This window comes from Hyla sarda, chromosome 4 (assembly GCF_029499605.1).
Source record: "Hyla sarda isolate aHylSar1 chromosome 4, aHylSar1.hap1, whole genome shotgun sequence".
Classification (NCBI taxonomy): Eukaryota; Metazoa; Chordata; class Amphibia; order Anura; family Hylidae; genus Hyla; species Hyla sarda.
In genome coordinates this window covers 188541645-188560344 of record NC_079192.1, presented here as the reverse complement: position 1 = coordinate 188560344, position 18700 = coordinate 188541645, and the positions used below count along the sequence as shown (strand labels likewise).

The 18700-nt window shown below is 50.3% G+C and overlaps 1 protein-coding gene across 1 annotated transcript in view; it reads left to right on the top strand.

The window, feature by feature from the left end:
* Window positions 1-18700, top strand: part of RBM28 (RNA binding motif protein 28) — a 60832-nt gene that overhangs the window by 22118 nt on the left and 20014 nt on the right. The window contains exons 9-10 of the mRNA XM_056573096.1: window positions 386-452; window positions 676-785. Coding sequence (XP_056429071.1) covers window positions 386-452; window positions 676-785 — 177 coding nt within the window. The remainder of the gene's footprint in view (window positions 1-385; window positions 453-675; window positions 786-18700) is intronic.

Genomic DNA, 18700 nt, shown 5'->3' with positions numbered 1-18700 from the left:
GCTCTACGTTTATCACTGGACATAGGCTTTAAAAGGAGTAATCCGGGAAACTAAACTTATCCTCTATCAACAGGATAGGTGAGAAATGTCTGATCATTCCAATAAAAATGACATTGTATCCTTTGCATTTTAAATCAAGTAAGAAGTTAATCAATTTTGCGCTCCAGATCTCAAGATACTTTCTTATCATGTTACTATCACTTTCTGGGTAAATAGATTTTTTTTCTTCTATGATGTCTGTTCTATAATTCTCCTTACAGTGCATACAGTGCTCAGATAGAGCTGATGGGAAAAGAAAACTCTGTAATGTGTCATTGCACTTGCATTTATACATTCTTAGTTTACTTATGAGACCCAACTAAATATGTTTTTCTTTGTATTTTAGATAAAACTAAAGTGAAAAAGAAACAGCTGCCATCAGATGTCAATGAAGGAAAAACATTGTTCATAAGGTGATGCTTTAGCCCTAGCGGGTTTAGGCCATTTGTTAGGCCATGTTCACATCAGCATTACGAAGCTTCATTCGGGAGCTCCGTTACAGATGCTAATAACTAGGCTGGATTGTGGATGAAAAATCTCAGTGCTCTGTTAGCAATACACAAGAATAAAATAAAAAATATATTTTCTAGTGCTTAACATAGGCTAAAAGTGTGTGCCTTTTTTTGTCTCATGCAGAAATCTGTCTTTTAACTCTGAAGAAGAAGATCTTGAAGAGTTGTTGCTGAAATATGGAAACATTAAATATGTCCGGATTGTGTTACATCCTGATACAGAACACTCTAAAGGTAAGCCCAACATTGTGTGAATGGGATTTGGATTGTGGACTGTGGATTTACTAACCCTATCTACGGTGTTTTCTTCCCCCACTATATCAGTAAAAAAAATAAAAAATTCTCATGTTGCTATGAATACATATTAATTGTATATTAATCACCTGTAGCCATGTCCAAAATGACAGTCACTTAAGTACGTTTAAGGTGGGAAAAATGCATGTCAAGAATAGATTTGTGGGAGGTCACGTCTCTAATGTCTATACCAGAATAGCTCTGTATTGAAAGATATTTCTTTTTGTAGATATTTGCCCTTCTATGACTGATATGGAATCATGTTGGTAGCTAGAAATTTAACATCTTGTATCACTTCTTTTGAAGAAGGGAACTTGGCATGGTCAGTACCTGTGTTTCATCTCGACCACCCCTTGTTTTCCCTCCCCTAGAGGGACTATTTCGTTGAACACTTTCTGCTGCCAAGATGGAGCCATCTCTCTTTTCCCACTATATAGGTAGGGTACCTGGCTGGGCTCTTGTTTTTTTGCTGAGAGCAATCAACAGAGCTTTTTGCTGTCTGTTTGTGTGCTTACTGCCCACGATTGCAGCCTGGCTCTCTTTCAGTTTTGTTTGGTTATCTACTGCTGCTCACGCAGCCTTGGCACACTCTGCTGTTGGAGGAGTTTATGTAATCATGTATGGTTCGGCCACAGCCGGTCTAGCCACCGTCTGTTGTTTTGGGTCCTGCCATTGCTCTCCTCCTCCCTCGGCGCAATCTCCTGGAAGGGTGTGTTCTTCCTTCCCTTTTGACAGGGTCAGTTGTGCTGCACTGACTCCATAGTCTTCTGGAGTAACCTTCCTGTGCCCAGAACCTGAGAGTCCCGGCTGGGTTCCCTTTTGTTTCCCCCTCCGTTCCCGTTCTGGTGGGATGTTTGTCAGGAGTGTGCTCTAGGCTGCTCGGACCACTGGGGTCCAAGACCGGTTAGTCTCCTTGTCTTAGCCATTGTCCTAGGATGCTGTGGCATGCCTTCTTTTCAGGCAGCTCTCCCGGTTCTTTGGGCCTTGGTGATGGTTAAGGTCTCGAGCATGTATAGTGATCCTGCCCAGACTTCTCTGCAATCCCATTTGTGGGGCGGTCTTTCTGGTCCGCACTTCATGTCTCGACATGGAAGATTGTCGCCAGGAGCGTTTTGCGGACATTAGGTTTCCTTACTCTTTAGGTGTAAGTCTCCCAGGTGACTAAGGCACCAACAGTTTCCATGTCTGTCGCTCCGGTGTTCTGGGATGCCCCCTTCCATGTACTCCCAACATGGGGGGCGTTCCGGTAATCCGGATTCCACCAGTCTAGCTACTGTCGCCTTCTGGGAGCTCCCTGGGACAGGAGTTTTGGTTCTGCAGTTGTTCAGGTCTTTGTTTTCATACACCAGACCTCTCTAGAGCTTGCTTCTGTCTTTCTTTTATTTTTAATTTTTTTCTGTGGTTTTCTGGTCTCCACCTCCTGTGCTCGTCTTCTGCTCAGGCGTACGCTGCTCTCCCTGCTGTTTCTTCGCCATGTCCTCTTGAATTGGTTTGCCTCTGGGTGGGCCTCTTTTTTGTGCCCTTTTCCATTCTTGTTTCCCAGCCGGGCTGGCCCTCTGTCTAGTTCCTTGGAGTTGTTCCTATCTGCTGCCTGGATGGTTCCTGTCCATCTGGCTTCCTAGTGAACTTTTTTTTCTTGTCTCTCTATATGGCCTGTGTGTCTTGAGTCTCTACAGAGGATTATCGCTTCCTTTGGCATCCTAGTCCATCTCCTTGGACAGGGGAGCTCAGTTCCTGGGCCTCAGTTGTCTCTGCCCGGGATCTCGTCCGTAGGCCTTGCGGACAGGTGAGTTCAGTCTGTGGACTTATTCCCTTGCTCTGGTGGTTGTTTTTCCCACCCTAGGGGACTGCTTTGGTACGTCCCATCAGTATAGGTGTCCCCCAATGAAGAGCGACCGAGAAAAGGAGTTTTTTTTTTTGTACTCACTGTAAAATCTTTCTCGTAGCCTTCATTGGGGGACACCGGACCCACCCATTTCTTCAATTTTAGTCCGGATGATCTTTTATGGTGGTTGTTTTTTTTTTTTTTTTATCCGGCATTCTTTTCTCGGGCCCTTCGGACTTGTTCTTTGTTAGCTTCTCCTACTGCTTTCTGACAACTGATTACATTTATTGGGGGACATTAGGTATATGCTCTGGCCACTAGGAGGTATTGACACTAGGCAAAAAAAGTTTACTCCTCCCTGGCAGGATATACCTGCCCACCTGTCATGAGGAAACCAGCTTTAGTTTAGTGTCAATAGGAGGCAAGCACAGGTTTGGAGTTCTCCAGACCTGGTTCTTTTCCGTTTATTTTTTTCTAGATAGGGCTGTATAGTTAAGATTTTTTTCCTTTCCTTTCGTTTCTTGTTTTTAGGTGGGGGTTCTAAAGCATGGCGCTACCTGTTCCCCCTTATGCGCTGATGGGGCTTTTAACCCCTTCCCGCCAATGGCCAGTGCCAGGGGTTGTACCTTGGGTCCGGGTCCCCCTATGGTCCCTGCTCGTCTTGCTGATGCAGCCTGGCATGATGCAGTTGACACCTAGCTGGTTGAAGACATCTGCAGGTGAGTATTGGCAGGTCAGGTGGGTATGGCGGGGTCAGGTTTGCCTGCTGGAGCTGTTGCCATCTACTACTGCCTGCTGGGTCTGCTGCTGCCTGCTGAGTCTGTTGCTGCTGGCTGCTGGACACAGGATTCTGGGTGAGAGCTGTCCATGTTATCTTACTAGCCCTCCCCATCCTCAACAGGTGACCCCAGGTCTGCCGCTTTGGCTGATCCAACTGGCCCCGCCTGCAGCAAGGCTGCCCGGCCCAGCTCTTTTCAGCTTCCCTCCCAGAGTGCTCCTGCGGACCGTTCTGTTGCTGAGCCAGTCCCTGACTTGGTTCCTTACCTGTCCCATGGGACCTGGGCCGGACTACCAGGTTATGGTTTCCACCTTGGAGCGTGCCTGAGTCCATGCTCCGGTTCCAGCCAGTCACCAGCTACCCCGTGAGCGCTCCAGAATGTTAATTGGAATCCTCTGCAGGATCTCTTGTATGGACCTCCCCTCGCATAGGCGAGTTTGGTCCTCCAGAGTATGCTCCCGCTTACCCCCCCCCCCTCCTCTGTCCGCCCCAAGTCCTGTGTCACGCCTTCCTTGGGCTCCCGGGACCAAACCTGTTCTCCGACCACCATCTCTCGATCTGGGTTGTCACTGAGCAGGTCTCCTGCGGTCCATTTAAGCTCTGCTGCTGTCAGAGTATAGCTCGGACCAAAGGTCAGATGCGGAGGAGTCCTCACGCACAGCGGACATGGTGGATGGCCTGTTTGGCAATCAAGGACACCCTTCTACATTCAGGACTCAGAGACTGTGGACTCCGTTCCAGAAGTCTCCTTCCGCCGCCGTCAGTCTCCTGAGACATTAAGTCCACGTGCTGAATCAAACGAGTTCCTGGACGTGGCCTGGAAGCATCCGGAACAATGTTCTCTGAAGAGTACAGGACTACAGACCCTATACACATTTCCTCTGGACCAGGTCTCCAAGTGGACATCTTTTCCATGGGGGGTTCTCTGGTGTCCCATCTTTTTAGTCTGCCACTCTACCTCTGGCGAATATGACTACCCTAACAGATCCTACGGCAGGCATATTGTGAACCCTCTGAACTTCGCCAAGGGATTCTCTCAGGTACCTGCCTGGGACATGGCCACCTTGCAAGTGCGGCAGTTTTTTGTTTGTACCACATCCTTGACGGTTGCCTAGTGTTTTGCTTCGGCTGCTGGCAATTTGGTCGCCATTAAGGGCACAGTGCTGACCTATCTGTGCTGTCCCTTTTGTGCCACCAGCCAGCACCTGACGGTGCACCCTAGACTGTGATCTGTATGGTTTCTGCCTCCACTGGTTCCCGATTCGGGGCTACTGCATACAAGTCTGGAGGTTTCCGTCCCTCGCTACTAGCATGGGAAGTACGGAAGAGTATCCCTTTTGGGTACTAGGGACCTAAACCAGTCAGCTGGCTGTTAGTCTGCTTGGTCTCCTACACCGCCAGGCTGCCTGTGGCATGTGTGCCGTGGCAGAGTCCGGGTCCGAAGGATCAAACCTGCAGGTTCAAAAGTCACTATCTCAAGCAACCATACTGGGGTCTGCGCTCCTATTAGGCATTCCTGTGCCACGGCGGAGGTTTAGGTACCCCGCTGGCAGAGTTGGGTTTCAAATGAGTGGCCCTACGTATTACCTGGGCCCTATACATTTTGTCAGACAGTCTACGTGGTCTCCTTCTCTAATAGTTTGCCTATCTCCTGCCTGCTGTGCCCACATCGGAGGTCCGGTAACCCACATTCCCGCATATGACCATCTGTTCAAAATCAGGCCGGTCATAGATCATTTCAGTAATAAATTTGCAGAGGTGTATATACCTCATGAGGAGATGGCTATTGACAAATCCCTTATTCGTTTCAAAGGGAAACTCCATTTAAGCCAGTACATTCCAAGTAAAAGGGCAAGGTATGGCGTGAAAGTATACAAGCTCTGTTAAAGCACCTCAGGGTACACTTACAGATTTAGGGTGTATGAAGGGAAGGATTCCCGCATTGAACCGACAGAATGGCACCCCCCCCCCCCTCCCTCCTTGGAGTTATTGGGAAAATTGTGTGGGAACTGATGTACCCACTGCTCAATAAATGTTACCACATGTATGTGGATAACTTTTATACAAGCATTCCTCTCCAAGTCCCTTTGCGCCAGAGCCACTGCCGCTTGTGGCACTGTGTGGAAAAATCAGAGAGGCCTCCCCACATATCCCGCACCAATCCCTTGGGGTGAGAGCAGAGCCCTTACTTGTGAAAATTGAAGATTTTCCTAGTATTATGACGGAAAATTTAGATTTTATAAAGACAGGAGGCGAGTATCAGATGCATATTCCTTCTTTATTTTGCCCAATAGCAGAAAGAAATGCAAGTGTTAACAACAGAAAAAGAAAAAATGCTGGTAACTAGGTACCTAGCAACCATAGTGACTCCCCTTTCTCTCCTCCACCAATGACCACACACAGGGAGTCCTATATAAACTGGCTGCAGCTCCTCCTCCTCCTCTTTCTTTATGTCAAGCAGCCTCTTACTGGAACAGATCATCACTTCTCGGACACTTGAAGATTCCCCAAACCAGGAACCGAACTAACAGCGTGGATCTCCAAACTATCCACCGGAACTTCCATCGACGTCAACGTAGTGAGTCCGTCGGGACCGCAGGTTCGATGGGAAGCAATGTTACTAACGAGTAACACCAACTGTAAAATCGACATGCAAGATAAAATCTTCAATAGCCTGAAAAAGAGAGAAGAATACCATAGAGTAGGGTAGGGTACAATGGGAGGGATGATACTCGCCTCCTGTCTTTATAAAATCTAAATTTTCCGTCATAATACTAGGAAAATCTTCAATTTTATCACAGACAGGAGGCTCGTATCAGATGCATGTTCAAAGCACTAATAATACAACTTAATAATACAATCACAACACTGACATTGACACATGCTGAGTAGGTCTAAAGTAGAAGGTCTTAAAGACATCCTCAGAGGACCAATCGGCCGCCTTGAGAATTTCAATAAGCGAACCTCCAGACTGAAAAGTCTTGGTCGCCATAGCACTCCTAGTGGAGTGGGCTAGAAAAACGGACACATCGATCCCCGCCAACGTCATCGTCTGTTTCACCCAACGTGCTAACGTAGGGGATGAAACAGGCAAGTGCGGCGAACAAAACGAAATCAACAGTTGCGAATCGCGCCCCGTACGAAACGGTACGGTCCGATTCTCATAAGATCGGAGGCAACGCACCACACACAATTTTGGATGAGACGGAAAACACGGATAAAAAACCGAACGCAGATTGGTCTTCGTCCGACGGCAGACCGAAAACCTAACTCCATCCGGGACAAATTGTCTCCGGGACACGTCCAAGGCGCGCACATCGGATATACGTTTTATCGAAACTAAACATAGCAACATGGTCAACTTGAAGGAGAGGTGTTTCAATGATAGCTGATCATTGTCGTCCCACTCCTCGAACATCCGTAAAACGAGAGAAACGTCCCAAGTAGTCTGATAACGAGAGGAAGGCGGTCTCCTAAACCGAATCCCCCTCATGAGGCGACAAATCACGGGATGTTGACCAATCAGCAAGCCATCCACCAAGGAATGGTGCGCAGAAATGGCCGACCTGTACACATTGATTGTGCGATAGGCCTTACCCGTTTCGAAAGAATCCGATAAAAAGTTTATGACTTCAGCTAGAGGGGCGTGAACGGGATCCAAATCCCGTCGTGTGCACCAACGTAGCCAAAGTCCCCAGGCAGATCGATAAGCCGATCTGGTACCCGGCGCCCATGCTTCGTTAATGAGGTTGCTAGCCGTCTGCGAAATACGTCCCCCAAGTGACGATGACCCGAAATCAGCCACGCCAACAGTGGCAACTGATCGAGAAGAATCAAAGGGTGTGACTCTCCTTTCGGTCCCTTCAACAACGAAGGGAGACTCGGACATAGTCTCGGCACGTCCATGGCCAAACCCAGAATCTGTGGAAACCACGATTGGGTTGGCCACCAAGGGGTGATCAACACCAGAGTCGCCTTCTGATTTTCCGTCTGCCACAGTACTCTTGGGATCATCGCGAAAGGCGGAAAGGCATAAAGTATGCCTTGAGGCCAATGCTGAAGAAACGCGTCCGTAGCCGCGGCTTCTGGGTCCGGACGCCAACTGAAAAATACCTCCAATTGGCGATTGAGCCGAGAGGCAAACAAATCTACGGCCAACGGCCCCCATAACGACTGTATTGACTGGAACACCGCCGGATCCAGCGTCCAATCGCTGGAATCCCTGAGGTACCTGGAATTCCAATCCGCAATGGAGTTGGAAATCCCAGGTAGGTACTCCGCCTTCAACACAATGTTCCGTTGAAGACAGAAATCCCAGAACTCCGTCGCCAGATCCGCGAGGATTTTCGACTTCGTTCCGCCCAGTCGATTGATATACTGCACCGCCGCTACGTTGTCCATACGTAGCAGAATGCAACAATCGGACCTGTGGGATGCAAAACTCCGGAGCGCGAACGATCCCGCTAGGAGTTCCAAGCAATTGATATGCAACTGCGTCTCCGTCCTTGACCATTTGCCTCCCGTGGAGGAAGTCCCGCAACGAGCGCCCCAGCCGGAAAGACTGGCGTCCGACTCCATCACTAGGTCCGGTTTGGAATTGAAGATGGTCTTCCCATTCCAATCCTGGACATGCTGAAGCCACCAGAGGAGTTCCTCCCTGGCCTCCAGAGATATCGGAACCTCGTCCGAGTAAGACAGGCCCCCTTGCAAATGTCTGATTTTTAGACGTTGCAGGGCCCGGTAGTGTAAAGGCGCCGGAAATATCGCCTGGACGGATGCCGACAGCAATCCGACAATCCGTGCGATAGCTTTCAAGGACACCCTTGTCCTGCGGAGGATCCTCCGAATCTCTTTGCGTATCGTGGTCAACTTCTTGACCGGAAGACTCAGAGTGGCGGACTGAGTATCCACCAGAAAGCCCAAAAACTCCAAGTTCCTTGCCGGTGTCAACACAGACTTCTTCCCGTTGATCAAAAAACCTAAATCCATAAGGAGCGAAATCGTCCACTGGACATGCCGCCTGGCCAGCACGCATGTAGGAGCCATGATCAAAATGTCGTCGAGGTAGACGATTAACCGAACACCTCGACTTCGGAGCACCGCCATGGCCGGTCTCAGCAGTTTGGTGAAACACCACGGAGCCGAGGAGAGGCCGAACGGGAGGCATGTGAACTCCCACTTGCGACCTTCCCAACAAAACTGCAGGTATCGACTGCACGAGGGATGGATTGGTACAGTAAGGTACGCATCCTTCAGATCTACCTTCGCCAGCCAGTCGCCCGGTTGCAGCAGATCTCTGAGGAGGTGTATACCCTCCATTTTGAAATGGCGGTAGACAACGCATTCGTTGAGATAGCGCAGGTTTATCACGGGTCGATGTCCGCCGTCTTTCTTTTTGACCAAGAAGACATTGCTGACAAAACCCGGGATGTTCCAAGGCACCTCCTTGATGGCACGCTTTTGGTTTAGCTCCAATAGTTCCGCGTGGACCAGATCCCTGTCCGCGTTCGTAAATTGAATGGCCCTTGGCCAATGGGTCTGTACAGGATTGCATGTGAATTCTATGCAGTAACCCGACACCACCTGGAGCACCCACGGGTCTGAAGTGATCCGGGACCAAGCGTGGGAAAAATACATCAGACGGCCCCCTACCGGTATATCCGGTAGTGGGGTAGAAAGTCTCACCTGTGCCTCTGGTTCTGGGAAAACCACGTGTGGAACCTCGAGCCCTCCATGGACGACCTCTGGTCGGGAAGAACGGGGTAACCGGTTGCACAGGTGGGGTGGGTGTATAGTGCTGTCTGTCTGGTGTGAAGTGGACAGTTCCTCTATGGTAGGGTCGGTAATACGAACCACGGCTGGAAGGGCGACCCCTACCCCTTCCAGCCCTGTTGAAAACCTTCCCCTGAGAAGACTTTTTGAGAGAGGACTGGGCCTTGTCGAGGCTGGAGAACAGCCCGACAAATTTATTAATGTTTTTAATGAAGGTGTCGCCAAAGAGCAGTCCTTCTGCACTCGGACCCGGTTCGTCAGAGGCCAAATGGGTCAACTGAGGGTCCAAGCGCATCAAGATAGACCTGCGGCGTTCTGCCGACATGGCCGTGTTGGCGTTGCCGAGCAGACAGATTGCCCGCAACGCCCACCCCCTTAGGATCTCTGCATTTACAGGGGCGCTAGAAGCCACCGCCTGTTCGGACATGTCTAAGATTTTTGTCAATGGACCCAGAATGTCCAGGAGTTTGTCTTGCACCCCCTTGAAGGACTTATCAATCCCCTTCTTGGGGTTCTTCCCCGATTTGAGGAGATATCTGACCAGGATGGGGTCCAGATCGGGAGTCTTCGCAACACTACTGCCAATAGATGGCCTCGGGCATTCCACCCTCAATTTGCTGCGGTTCGCGCGATCCAACGATCTGCGTAGCCAGGTTTCAATGTACTTAGACACTTGGGGAGAAGGCGCCCACTCCCCGGATCTAGGATGAGTAATGTCATCCGGATTAAAAAAGGGAACACCCAGTGAGTCCACCGGGGTTCCGGAGGGTTCTGCCTGGGGAGCAGGGGCAGAGGAAGGGCCCGCCTCCTCCTCTAGGCTCTCGTCATCCTCACTCCAATCCGTGCCCTGATGATCTGACGTCATGTCAGATTCGTCTTCTGACAACTCTACGAAAGAGTTAGGTTTAACTCGTTTGGAAATACGAGAAGCCCGACCATTGATGTAATCCCCGTGGGCTGGGGGTCTGATATCCGCAACATGATTTTCCTCAGGCGGTACTGAGGTCTTAGAGTGTGTACCACCGTCTCCCTCAGCTGGCAAGGCAACGGGACGGGTAATAATGTCTATACAATGTCGTCTCTTCCGGCTAGACTTACCGGGTCTTAAAAGGCTGGGCGCCTGAGTCGAAGCATGGGGCACAGAGGGCGGAACTGAAATCGCCGTCGCCTCCTCCTGGCGAGGCGCAGCCAGCGCCAGGGAGACAGAGCGGGATATATTAGCGTTGACTGCTGACATAGCAGACGCAATGGCTGAGTGCATTGATTTGGTGAGTTGCTGTAGCAAGTCAGAGGAAGGGACCTCTGCCTCTAAAGTGGGGGATGGTGCACCATCCAGAGGAATAGGCAGATTATGCACAGACATAGCGACAGTGAATTTGTAGTATACGGAGAACACGGGGCTGTGAAGACAAAAGGGGGCAACAGGATCTGTTAATTGGTGTATTTGAATTATAGTAATGTATTGTATTTACTGTATATAAAGAATTATATATATATATATATAGCTATATAACCCTACATATATGTATATGTATATATATATATATATATATATATATATATATATATATATATACATATATATCTATAGGCCTGTATGGTATACTACGTGTATACAATCCTGTCTATTGCACAGACAGGTATTATAAGGGAATCTCCGCCCACGGCAAGCGGTGCGGAGGCAGAGGGGAATTAAAGAGAACTAGGGCCAGTAGTAACAAGTAGTAAGGGCGCATATGCCCGCGCCCTCAGCGAGACGTGCGCTTCTGAGAAGCACACGACCCGGAGAGCCGCGAGACCGTCGTTGCTACTGCAGGCGAGCGGGAACTCAAACCCGTTCTGCGCTGCAGTCAGAGAGGGAGTCGTCCCCACCCCCTCTATTCCCCTGTCCCCGCGAGAGCCGCGCGTCAGCGACACGCCCCCACCAGAGCGAGCGAGACGCGCGCTCCAGATCTCGCGAGAACAGCGGCGAAGAAGTGCCGACGTGGGGAAATGGCGGCGGGCCCAACGGAAGTAGTGCCAAACTAAGGTAATACCAAAAGGGAACACAAAGAGGGAACACAAAGAGGGGGCCCGGTGTCTACAGTACCGACACCAGGCAGGATAAAATAGTATGAAAGACAGATGCTGAAAGACAGGTATACAGAAGTATGAAAGTTTGTGGAAACAGGTATGTGTGAATCCTATGAAAACTCTATAGGTGTAGAGGTCAAGATGTATGGAAGACCGCAAGAAGCGGTCCCTAGATATCTAGAGAGACAGGAATTAACCACAAGTAGAGTACTTATCTGATATGCACACTGCTACTGAGCAGAAAGAAAGAGGAGGAGGAGGAGCTGCAGCCAGTTTATATAGGACTCCCTGTGTGTGGTCATTGGTGGAGGAGAGAAAGGGGAGTCACTATGGTTGCTAGGTACCTAGTTACCAGCATTTTTTCTTTTTCTGTTGTTAACACTTGCATTTCTTTCTGCTATTGGGCAAAATAAAGAAGGAATATGCATCTGATACGAGCCTCCTGTCTGTGATAAAATCTGCTGTTGGTCAGATATGAGAACAAGAGTGATGTCCTTATGCTGGCCACCATTCACGGTAACGGACGCACCCCTGTGACTGTCCACGGTACCGCAACACCGGTCCTCAAACCTGATTGTATCCTGGACTACAATCACTATATGGGAGGAGTTGATCTCTCGGATCAAGTCCTCAAGCCATATGGCGCCATGCGCAAAACCAGGAGATGGTACAAAAAAGTAGCATTGTGCATGGGTCCAGACAGCATTGTATAACCCTTTTGTGCTATTCCGGAGCGCTGGCCACGCAGGAACATTTCTGCAGTTCCAGGAGGTAGTGATCAAGGCCCTGCTCTTTTGGAGAGGAGAGGGTCCAAGTACCTCTGGAACTGTAGGCCCGCGTATCGTACCTGGGCAACATTTTCCAGGTGAGGTCCCCCACACTGGAAAAAAAAAGATGGTCCAAGAAAAGTTGCAGAGTTTGTGCTAAAAAAGGGAAAAGGAATGACACAATTTTCCAGTGTGACACCTGTCCTGAAAAGCCAGGCCTCTGCATCAAAGAATGCTTCAAGGCGTACCATATGTCTGTGGAGTATTTATGATTTACCCCATTTATATTCTTCCCCAAATTTAAGTGCATTGTACACGAGCCTGGATGCGGCGTTGTACACCACTTTTTTGTTCTTTTCCAATGTATTGGTGACGTTGTACATGAGCTTGGGACGACGGCTATTTACAGTGCTTTTCCAATGCATTGGCAACACAGGGACATTCCAGTCCCTGGTTGTAATAGGGAAGGAATTTTCCCCCCCTGGCATGGGGCAAATTGGTATTCGCCTCATAAGGTGTTTTTTTGCCTTCCTCTGGACCAGGTTGCCCCCAGCTATTGCAAAACTACAACTCCCAACATGCTGGAAGTCACAGTTTTGCAACAACTGGAGGCACCCAGATTGGGAAACACTGCAATAGGCGGAGGTTTACTAACTGCGGTGTTTCGGTACGCCGCATGTAAGTAAATCTCTGCCGCCCCTGTGCAAATCACTAATTTAGGCCTCAAATGCACATGGAGCTCTCCCTTCTGGGCCCTGTTGCATTTGCAACAGTTTAGGGCCACATATTGGGTGTTTCTGTCCTTGGGAGAAATTGCTTTACAATTTTGGGGGACTTTCTACTTTTGCCTTCTGTGAAAAAGAAAAGTTGGGGGCTGTACCAGCATGTTAGTGTAAAAAAAATTACATTTTCTACACTAACATGCTGGTGTAGCCCCATACTTATAACTTTCACAAGAGGTAAAAGAAAAAGACCCCCCAAATTTGTAACACTTATTTTCTCCTGAGTATAGAAATACCCCATATGTGTACCTAAAGTGCTCTGCAGGCTCACAACATGGCTCATTAGTGAGGGCGCACCATGTACGTTTTAGACCTATATTGGTGATTTGTACAGGGTTGTCTAATAGTTGCAGCGTTTCTGACATACACCCCCCCCCCCCTCACACAAAAAAAAAAAAAAACACACCTACATGTGACCCCGTTTTGGAAACTACACCCCTCAAGGAATGTAACTAGGTGTGTAGTGAGCATTTGGACCCTACAGGTGTCTGACAGATTTTTGGAACAGTGGGTGGTGAAAAAAAAATTGGGCTTTTTGGAAAGTGGATTTAGCTGGAATGGAGGCATATCGTGTTTGCAAGGCCCCCATTGTGCCAGGACAGTGGAAACCCCCACAAGTGACCTCATTTTGGAAATGACACCCCTCAAGGAACATAAGAAGGGGTACAGTGAGCATTTAGACCCCAAAGGGGATTCCAAGATTTTTGAAACCGTAGGCTGTAAAAATATATATTTTTTTAATATTCACAGCCCACTGTTAAAAATATCTTGGAATAACTGTTGGGGAGTTAAGGGTTACTGTACCTCTTGTTATGTTCCTTGAGGGGTGTAGTTTCCCAAATTGTGTGCCATGTGGTTTTTTATTTTATATATAATATATTTTGTATTTGCTGTTCTGGCACTATGGGGGCTTCCTAAATGTGACATGCCCCCGAAAAACCATGTCAACAAAATTCTCTTTCCAAAAGCCCATTGTGGCTCCTTCCCTTCTGAGTCTTACAGTTCGCCAGCAGAGCACTTTACGTCCACGTATTAGGTATTTCTCAATCTGCTCAATTGGGGGACACAGACCTTGGGTATATGCTGTTGTTGCTAGGAGACTTGACACTAAGGAAACCAAAAAAGTTGGCTCCTCCCAGCAGGATATACCCCCTACAGAGCCTGAGGTAAACAGTTTTAGCTTAGTGTCGCAGGAGATGGACACTAGTCTGGGGTTCTCCCCAGACTTGGTCTAACATTTTTTATTTTTCCAGAATAGGGACGTTTAGTTTTTCTTCCCTTTTATTTTCCTTTTTTCAGGTGGGGTCTCAGGAACATAGCGTTCACTGTTTCCCCATTTGCGATTGAGGGGGCACAGACATCGTGGATGTACTGTCAACCCCCTCTCGCCAACGGCCAGCGCCTGGGGTTGTACCTTATGGGTCCGGGTCCCCCACCTTTCCCTGCTCGTCTCGCTTTTCAAGCCCGGCATGATGTAGGTGACAAAAGCTGGCTGAAGACTTCATGACTGAAGACTTCATTAGGTGAGCTCTTCAGATTGAGGTGAGTATATCCCCCCCCCCTTTTTTTTTCAGGTGTCGGGGACTTGCAACCTCTGGAGACCCCCTTTTTTGGTCCCACTCCTTTTTATTATATCTAATTCGGGGTCCCTATTAGGCAAGGGCTCCCTAACGTTTATTGGGGGTACTCAGGGGGCTGGAGTCAGTGGTGTAGGACTGTTCCTTCTGTTTTTTATTCACTTGTCAGTGTTTTCTTTATGCAGCAGCCGCGGCTGCCTTCTCACTCCGGCTTTTTTCTTCTGTGCTCCGGCCACGTCGTGTGCCGACGGGGCCGGGGCACAGTTTACTTTCACTTTCGCAGCGGCTCGCTGCGCCGGCACTTTCGCCCGCTCCCATTCCCCTGCACTCACATATGCTTCGGGGATTGGAGCGGGCGCCATTACTAGCCGGCATCTTTCTTCCCCAGCGGAGTTCGCGCCCTTGGGGGAGCGCGAATCTCATCAGCCAATGGGAGCTGTGCAGGGGGCTATGAGCCAATCAGAGGCTCCCCAGTCTAATCCGGACCCTCTCTTCTGATTGGTCCGGCTGTCCCTGCCTTTTTCTCTCTCTTTCTCGTTCCTCTCCTCACAGCAGCTGCCTGGTGGGGGACATGGACGCTGGTGAGATTACCTTATTTTATCCATGTCCGAGACCAGAACTGTTCCTCCCTCTAAGCAGGTACCTGGGGCCCTGGTCACCTACTATTCTTGTAAGGGCTGCAACTCCATAATGCCTGGGTCTGCTGAACCCACTTTTTCCGCCTGCACCTCCTGACCCCCCCCTGGTATTCCTACTCAGGATGCTCCCCCAGACCCAGTGGGCTCTGCTGCCCCTCCAATATGGGTGTCTTCCATCTCTCCGTCTATCACTGACTTCGCGCAGGTCTCCCGCTCCGTGGTGACTGCCTTGGAGAGGTCCTCCTTACACCGTTCCTCAAGAGAGACTCACTCTCCCTATGTTAAACGCTCTCACAAGCTTAATAGGGGTCATTCCTCTGACTCCTCTCCGGAGTCTTTGTTCAGACGTAGGCGCTCCCCTCATGGGCATCGTCCCTCTGCTACGTCTTCCCGCAAGCGTCTCTCTTCTAGTAGACGCTCCCCGAGTTGCTGTTCTGAGTCCCCAGAACGGCGCACCAGGTCAGTGTCTCCTTCTAAAGCTGCCTCCACCCGTTCTCACTCCCCTGGAGAACTAGTTGATGAGGCTTTTGCCTCTGATTCAGAAAACCGCACAGACATGACCGACATGGTGGACTCATTTGGTTTCGGCCATAAGAGACACCTTTCACCTAGAGGACCCAGGAACTTCGGACGCTGTCCCAGAAGTTTCCTTTCATCGTGCCCGTCCTGCACCCAAGATGTTCAGCTCCCATGCTGAATTTGAAGCCTTGCTGGAGTCTGCATGGAGGCACCCTCATTGCCCTGTGGACTTCACCTCCTACGGTGGACCCACCAGTCTCCCTTCTATCTAAGACTACTACCCTGCCTTTGCCCGATGCTGCTTCCTTTAAGGATCCAGCGGACAAAAGGGTGGAGACCTTGGCCAAATTTGCCTTTTGAGGCTGCGGGTTCATCACTTCTCCCTGCTTTTGCCTCTGCCTGGGTTTCCAACACCCTTGCGATTTGGGTTTCCCGACTCCGTCAGGGCATTTCTTCTGGGGCTTCCTCGGAAGAACTGGCCAACTTAATTCTCCTGCTTTCTAAAGCGTGAGATTTTCTATGTTCTGCTTCCATGCAGTCGTCCCGCGGTGCTGCTTTTGCCATGGGTAACCTTGTGGCTCTCCGTAGATCCGCGTGGCTCAAAGCCTGGGATGCGGACGCAGCCTCTAAAAAGTCTCTCACTGAGCTTCCTTTTACTGGCTCTCGGCTTTTTGGTAAGCGCCTAGCTGAGATCATCTCGGAAGCCACGGGAGGGAAGATTTCCTTATTACCTCAAAATAAGGCCCGCAGTACTACCTCCCACCGTAAATCTACCTCCTTTGGGTCCTTTCGGACCTTCGGGTCACGAAGGGCGCCAGGCAGGAGCCTTCTCGGGACAAAAAGGCTCCCTTCTTCCAGACTCTCCCATCCTGGAAATCGGATAACCGTTCCAGCCACCTTGCTGCCAAGGCGGGTACCCGCAAACCCACCTCTGCCTGAAGGTACGCCCCCACCCGCGGATTTTTCTCGGGTGGGAGGTCGTCTGTTGCTCTTCCTGGATGTCTGGACCACACATGTACAGGACTCCTGGGTCAGAGATTTGGTATCCAACGGTTACCGGATCGAGTTTGCCTCTCTTCCAAAGAATCGCTTTTTCCTTTCCAGAGCCCCACGGTCTCCCTTTCTGGCAAAGGTTTTTCAGAGTGCACTTCAGTCCCTCCTCATTCAGGGGGTCATTGTCCCAGTTCCTCCCAGGGAACGCTTTCGAGGTTTTTATTCCAACCTCTTTGTAGTTCCCAAGAAAGGGGGTTCAGTACATCCCATCTTGGATCTCAAGCTCCTCTACCGGCACCTCCTCCTGCGCCACTTCCGCATGGAGTCTCTTCTTTCAGTCGTGGCGACCATGGATCAGGGGGAGTTTCTTTCCTCAGTGGACATCAGGGACGCCTACCTCCATGTTCCGATTTTTCCGGGACACCAGCGGTTCCTCCGCTTTGCTGTCCCGGAGGGACATTTCCAGTTTGTGGCTCTCCCCTTCGGCCTAGCCTCTGAGGGTATTCACCAAGGTCCTTGCGCCGGTGATCGGCCTGCTACGGACAAGGGTAGTCTCAGTGATTCCTTACTTGGACGACCTTCTGATCAAGGCTCCGTCCAGGGACCAGAATCTAGAGAGTCTCACCCTCACTCTTCAGGCCCTGTCTCGCTTCGGTTGGTTGGTCAATCTGGACAAGTCCAACCTATCCCCCACTCAGTCCTTGGTTTTTCTGGGTCTTCAGTTCGACACCCAATCCGCCCCGGGTTCACCTCCTGCCGGACAAGCGGGTGTCCCTTCTGTCGGGGGTTCGTATACTCAGGAACTCCTCCCCAGTGTCCATTCGCTTTTGCATGGAAGTCCTGGGTCGGATGGTGGTGGCCATGGAAGCCGTTCCCTTCGCTGAGTTTCATTTTCGACCCCTTCAACTCGCGATTCTATCCAGGTGGGACAGGTCTCCCTTGTCCCTCGATTGCAAGATTGTACTTCCTCGGACATCTCGCTGCTCCCTTCTGTGGTGGCTCTGCTCCCCCCTACTTCTTCAGGGGCGCTCCTTCCTGCCCCTCCATTGGCTGGTTGTCACGACGGATGCCAGCCTTTCGGGTTTGGGGGGGGGGGGGGGGGTGTTTTCCGAGACCGGACAGTCCAGGGCCTTTGGTCTCCCAGAGAGACACTCTTCCTGATCAACTTCTTGGAACTGAGCGCAATCTACATTGGGAGATCCTTCTCCAGGGCCGCCCAGTTTGTGTCCAGTTGGACAACTCCACTGCGGTGGCTTACATCAATCGCCAGGGCGGCACTAGAAACTTGGCAGCGATGGACGAAGTTTCCAAGATCCTTCTCTGGGCGGAGCTCAGGGTTCCGGCCATCTCGGCAATTCACGTCCCAGGCTTAAACAACTGGGAAGCGGACTTCCTAAGCCGGTCCTCTTCCGACCCCGGCGAGTGGTCCCTTCATCCGGGGGTATTTGCAGAGATCTGCGAACTCTGGGGAACTCCAGATGTTGACCTCTTTGCATCGCGCCACAACCAGAAGGTTCCCCTCTTTGTTTTGAAGTTGCGGGACCCCCGTGCTCTGGCAGCGGATGCACTGATGATTCCTTGGTCGGGGTTCGCCCTACCTTATCTGTTCCCTCCTCTTCCTCTCCTTCCCAGGGTCCTGAGGAAGCTCAAAGCGGAGGGCATTCCTGCCATTCTCGTGGCTCCAGATTGGCCTCGGAGGGCGTCGTCCAGCTCCTGGACGACGTTCCGCTGCGCCTTCCACTTCGTCCAGACCTTCTCTCTCATTGTCCCCTGTGCCACCCCAATTTACCGTCGCTGCATTTGACGGCGTGGCGGTTAAGACTGTGGTACTAAGGGCTTGTGGCTTCTCAACACAGGTGATTCGCACCATGCTCAAGGCGCACAAGCCCTCTTCCGCGAAGATATACCACCATACCTGGCGGTCTTATTTTCGTTGGTGGGAATCTCAATCTCTTTCTCCAGTGGTGTTCTCCCTTCCCCGACTCCTTTCATTTTTGCAGTCAGGGCTGGAATAGCAATTAGCTCTCAGCTCTTTAAAGGGTCAAGTTTCGGCCCTTTCCGTTCTTTTCCAATGCCCTCTAGCATCGGATTCTCATGTTTGGACCTTCCTTCAAGGAGTGGCCCATGAGGC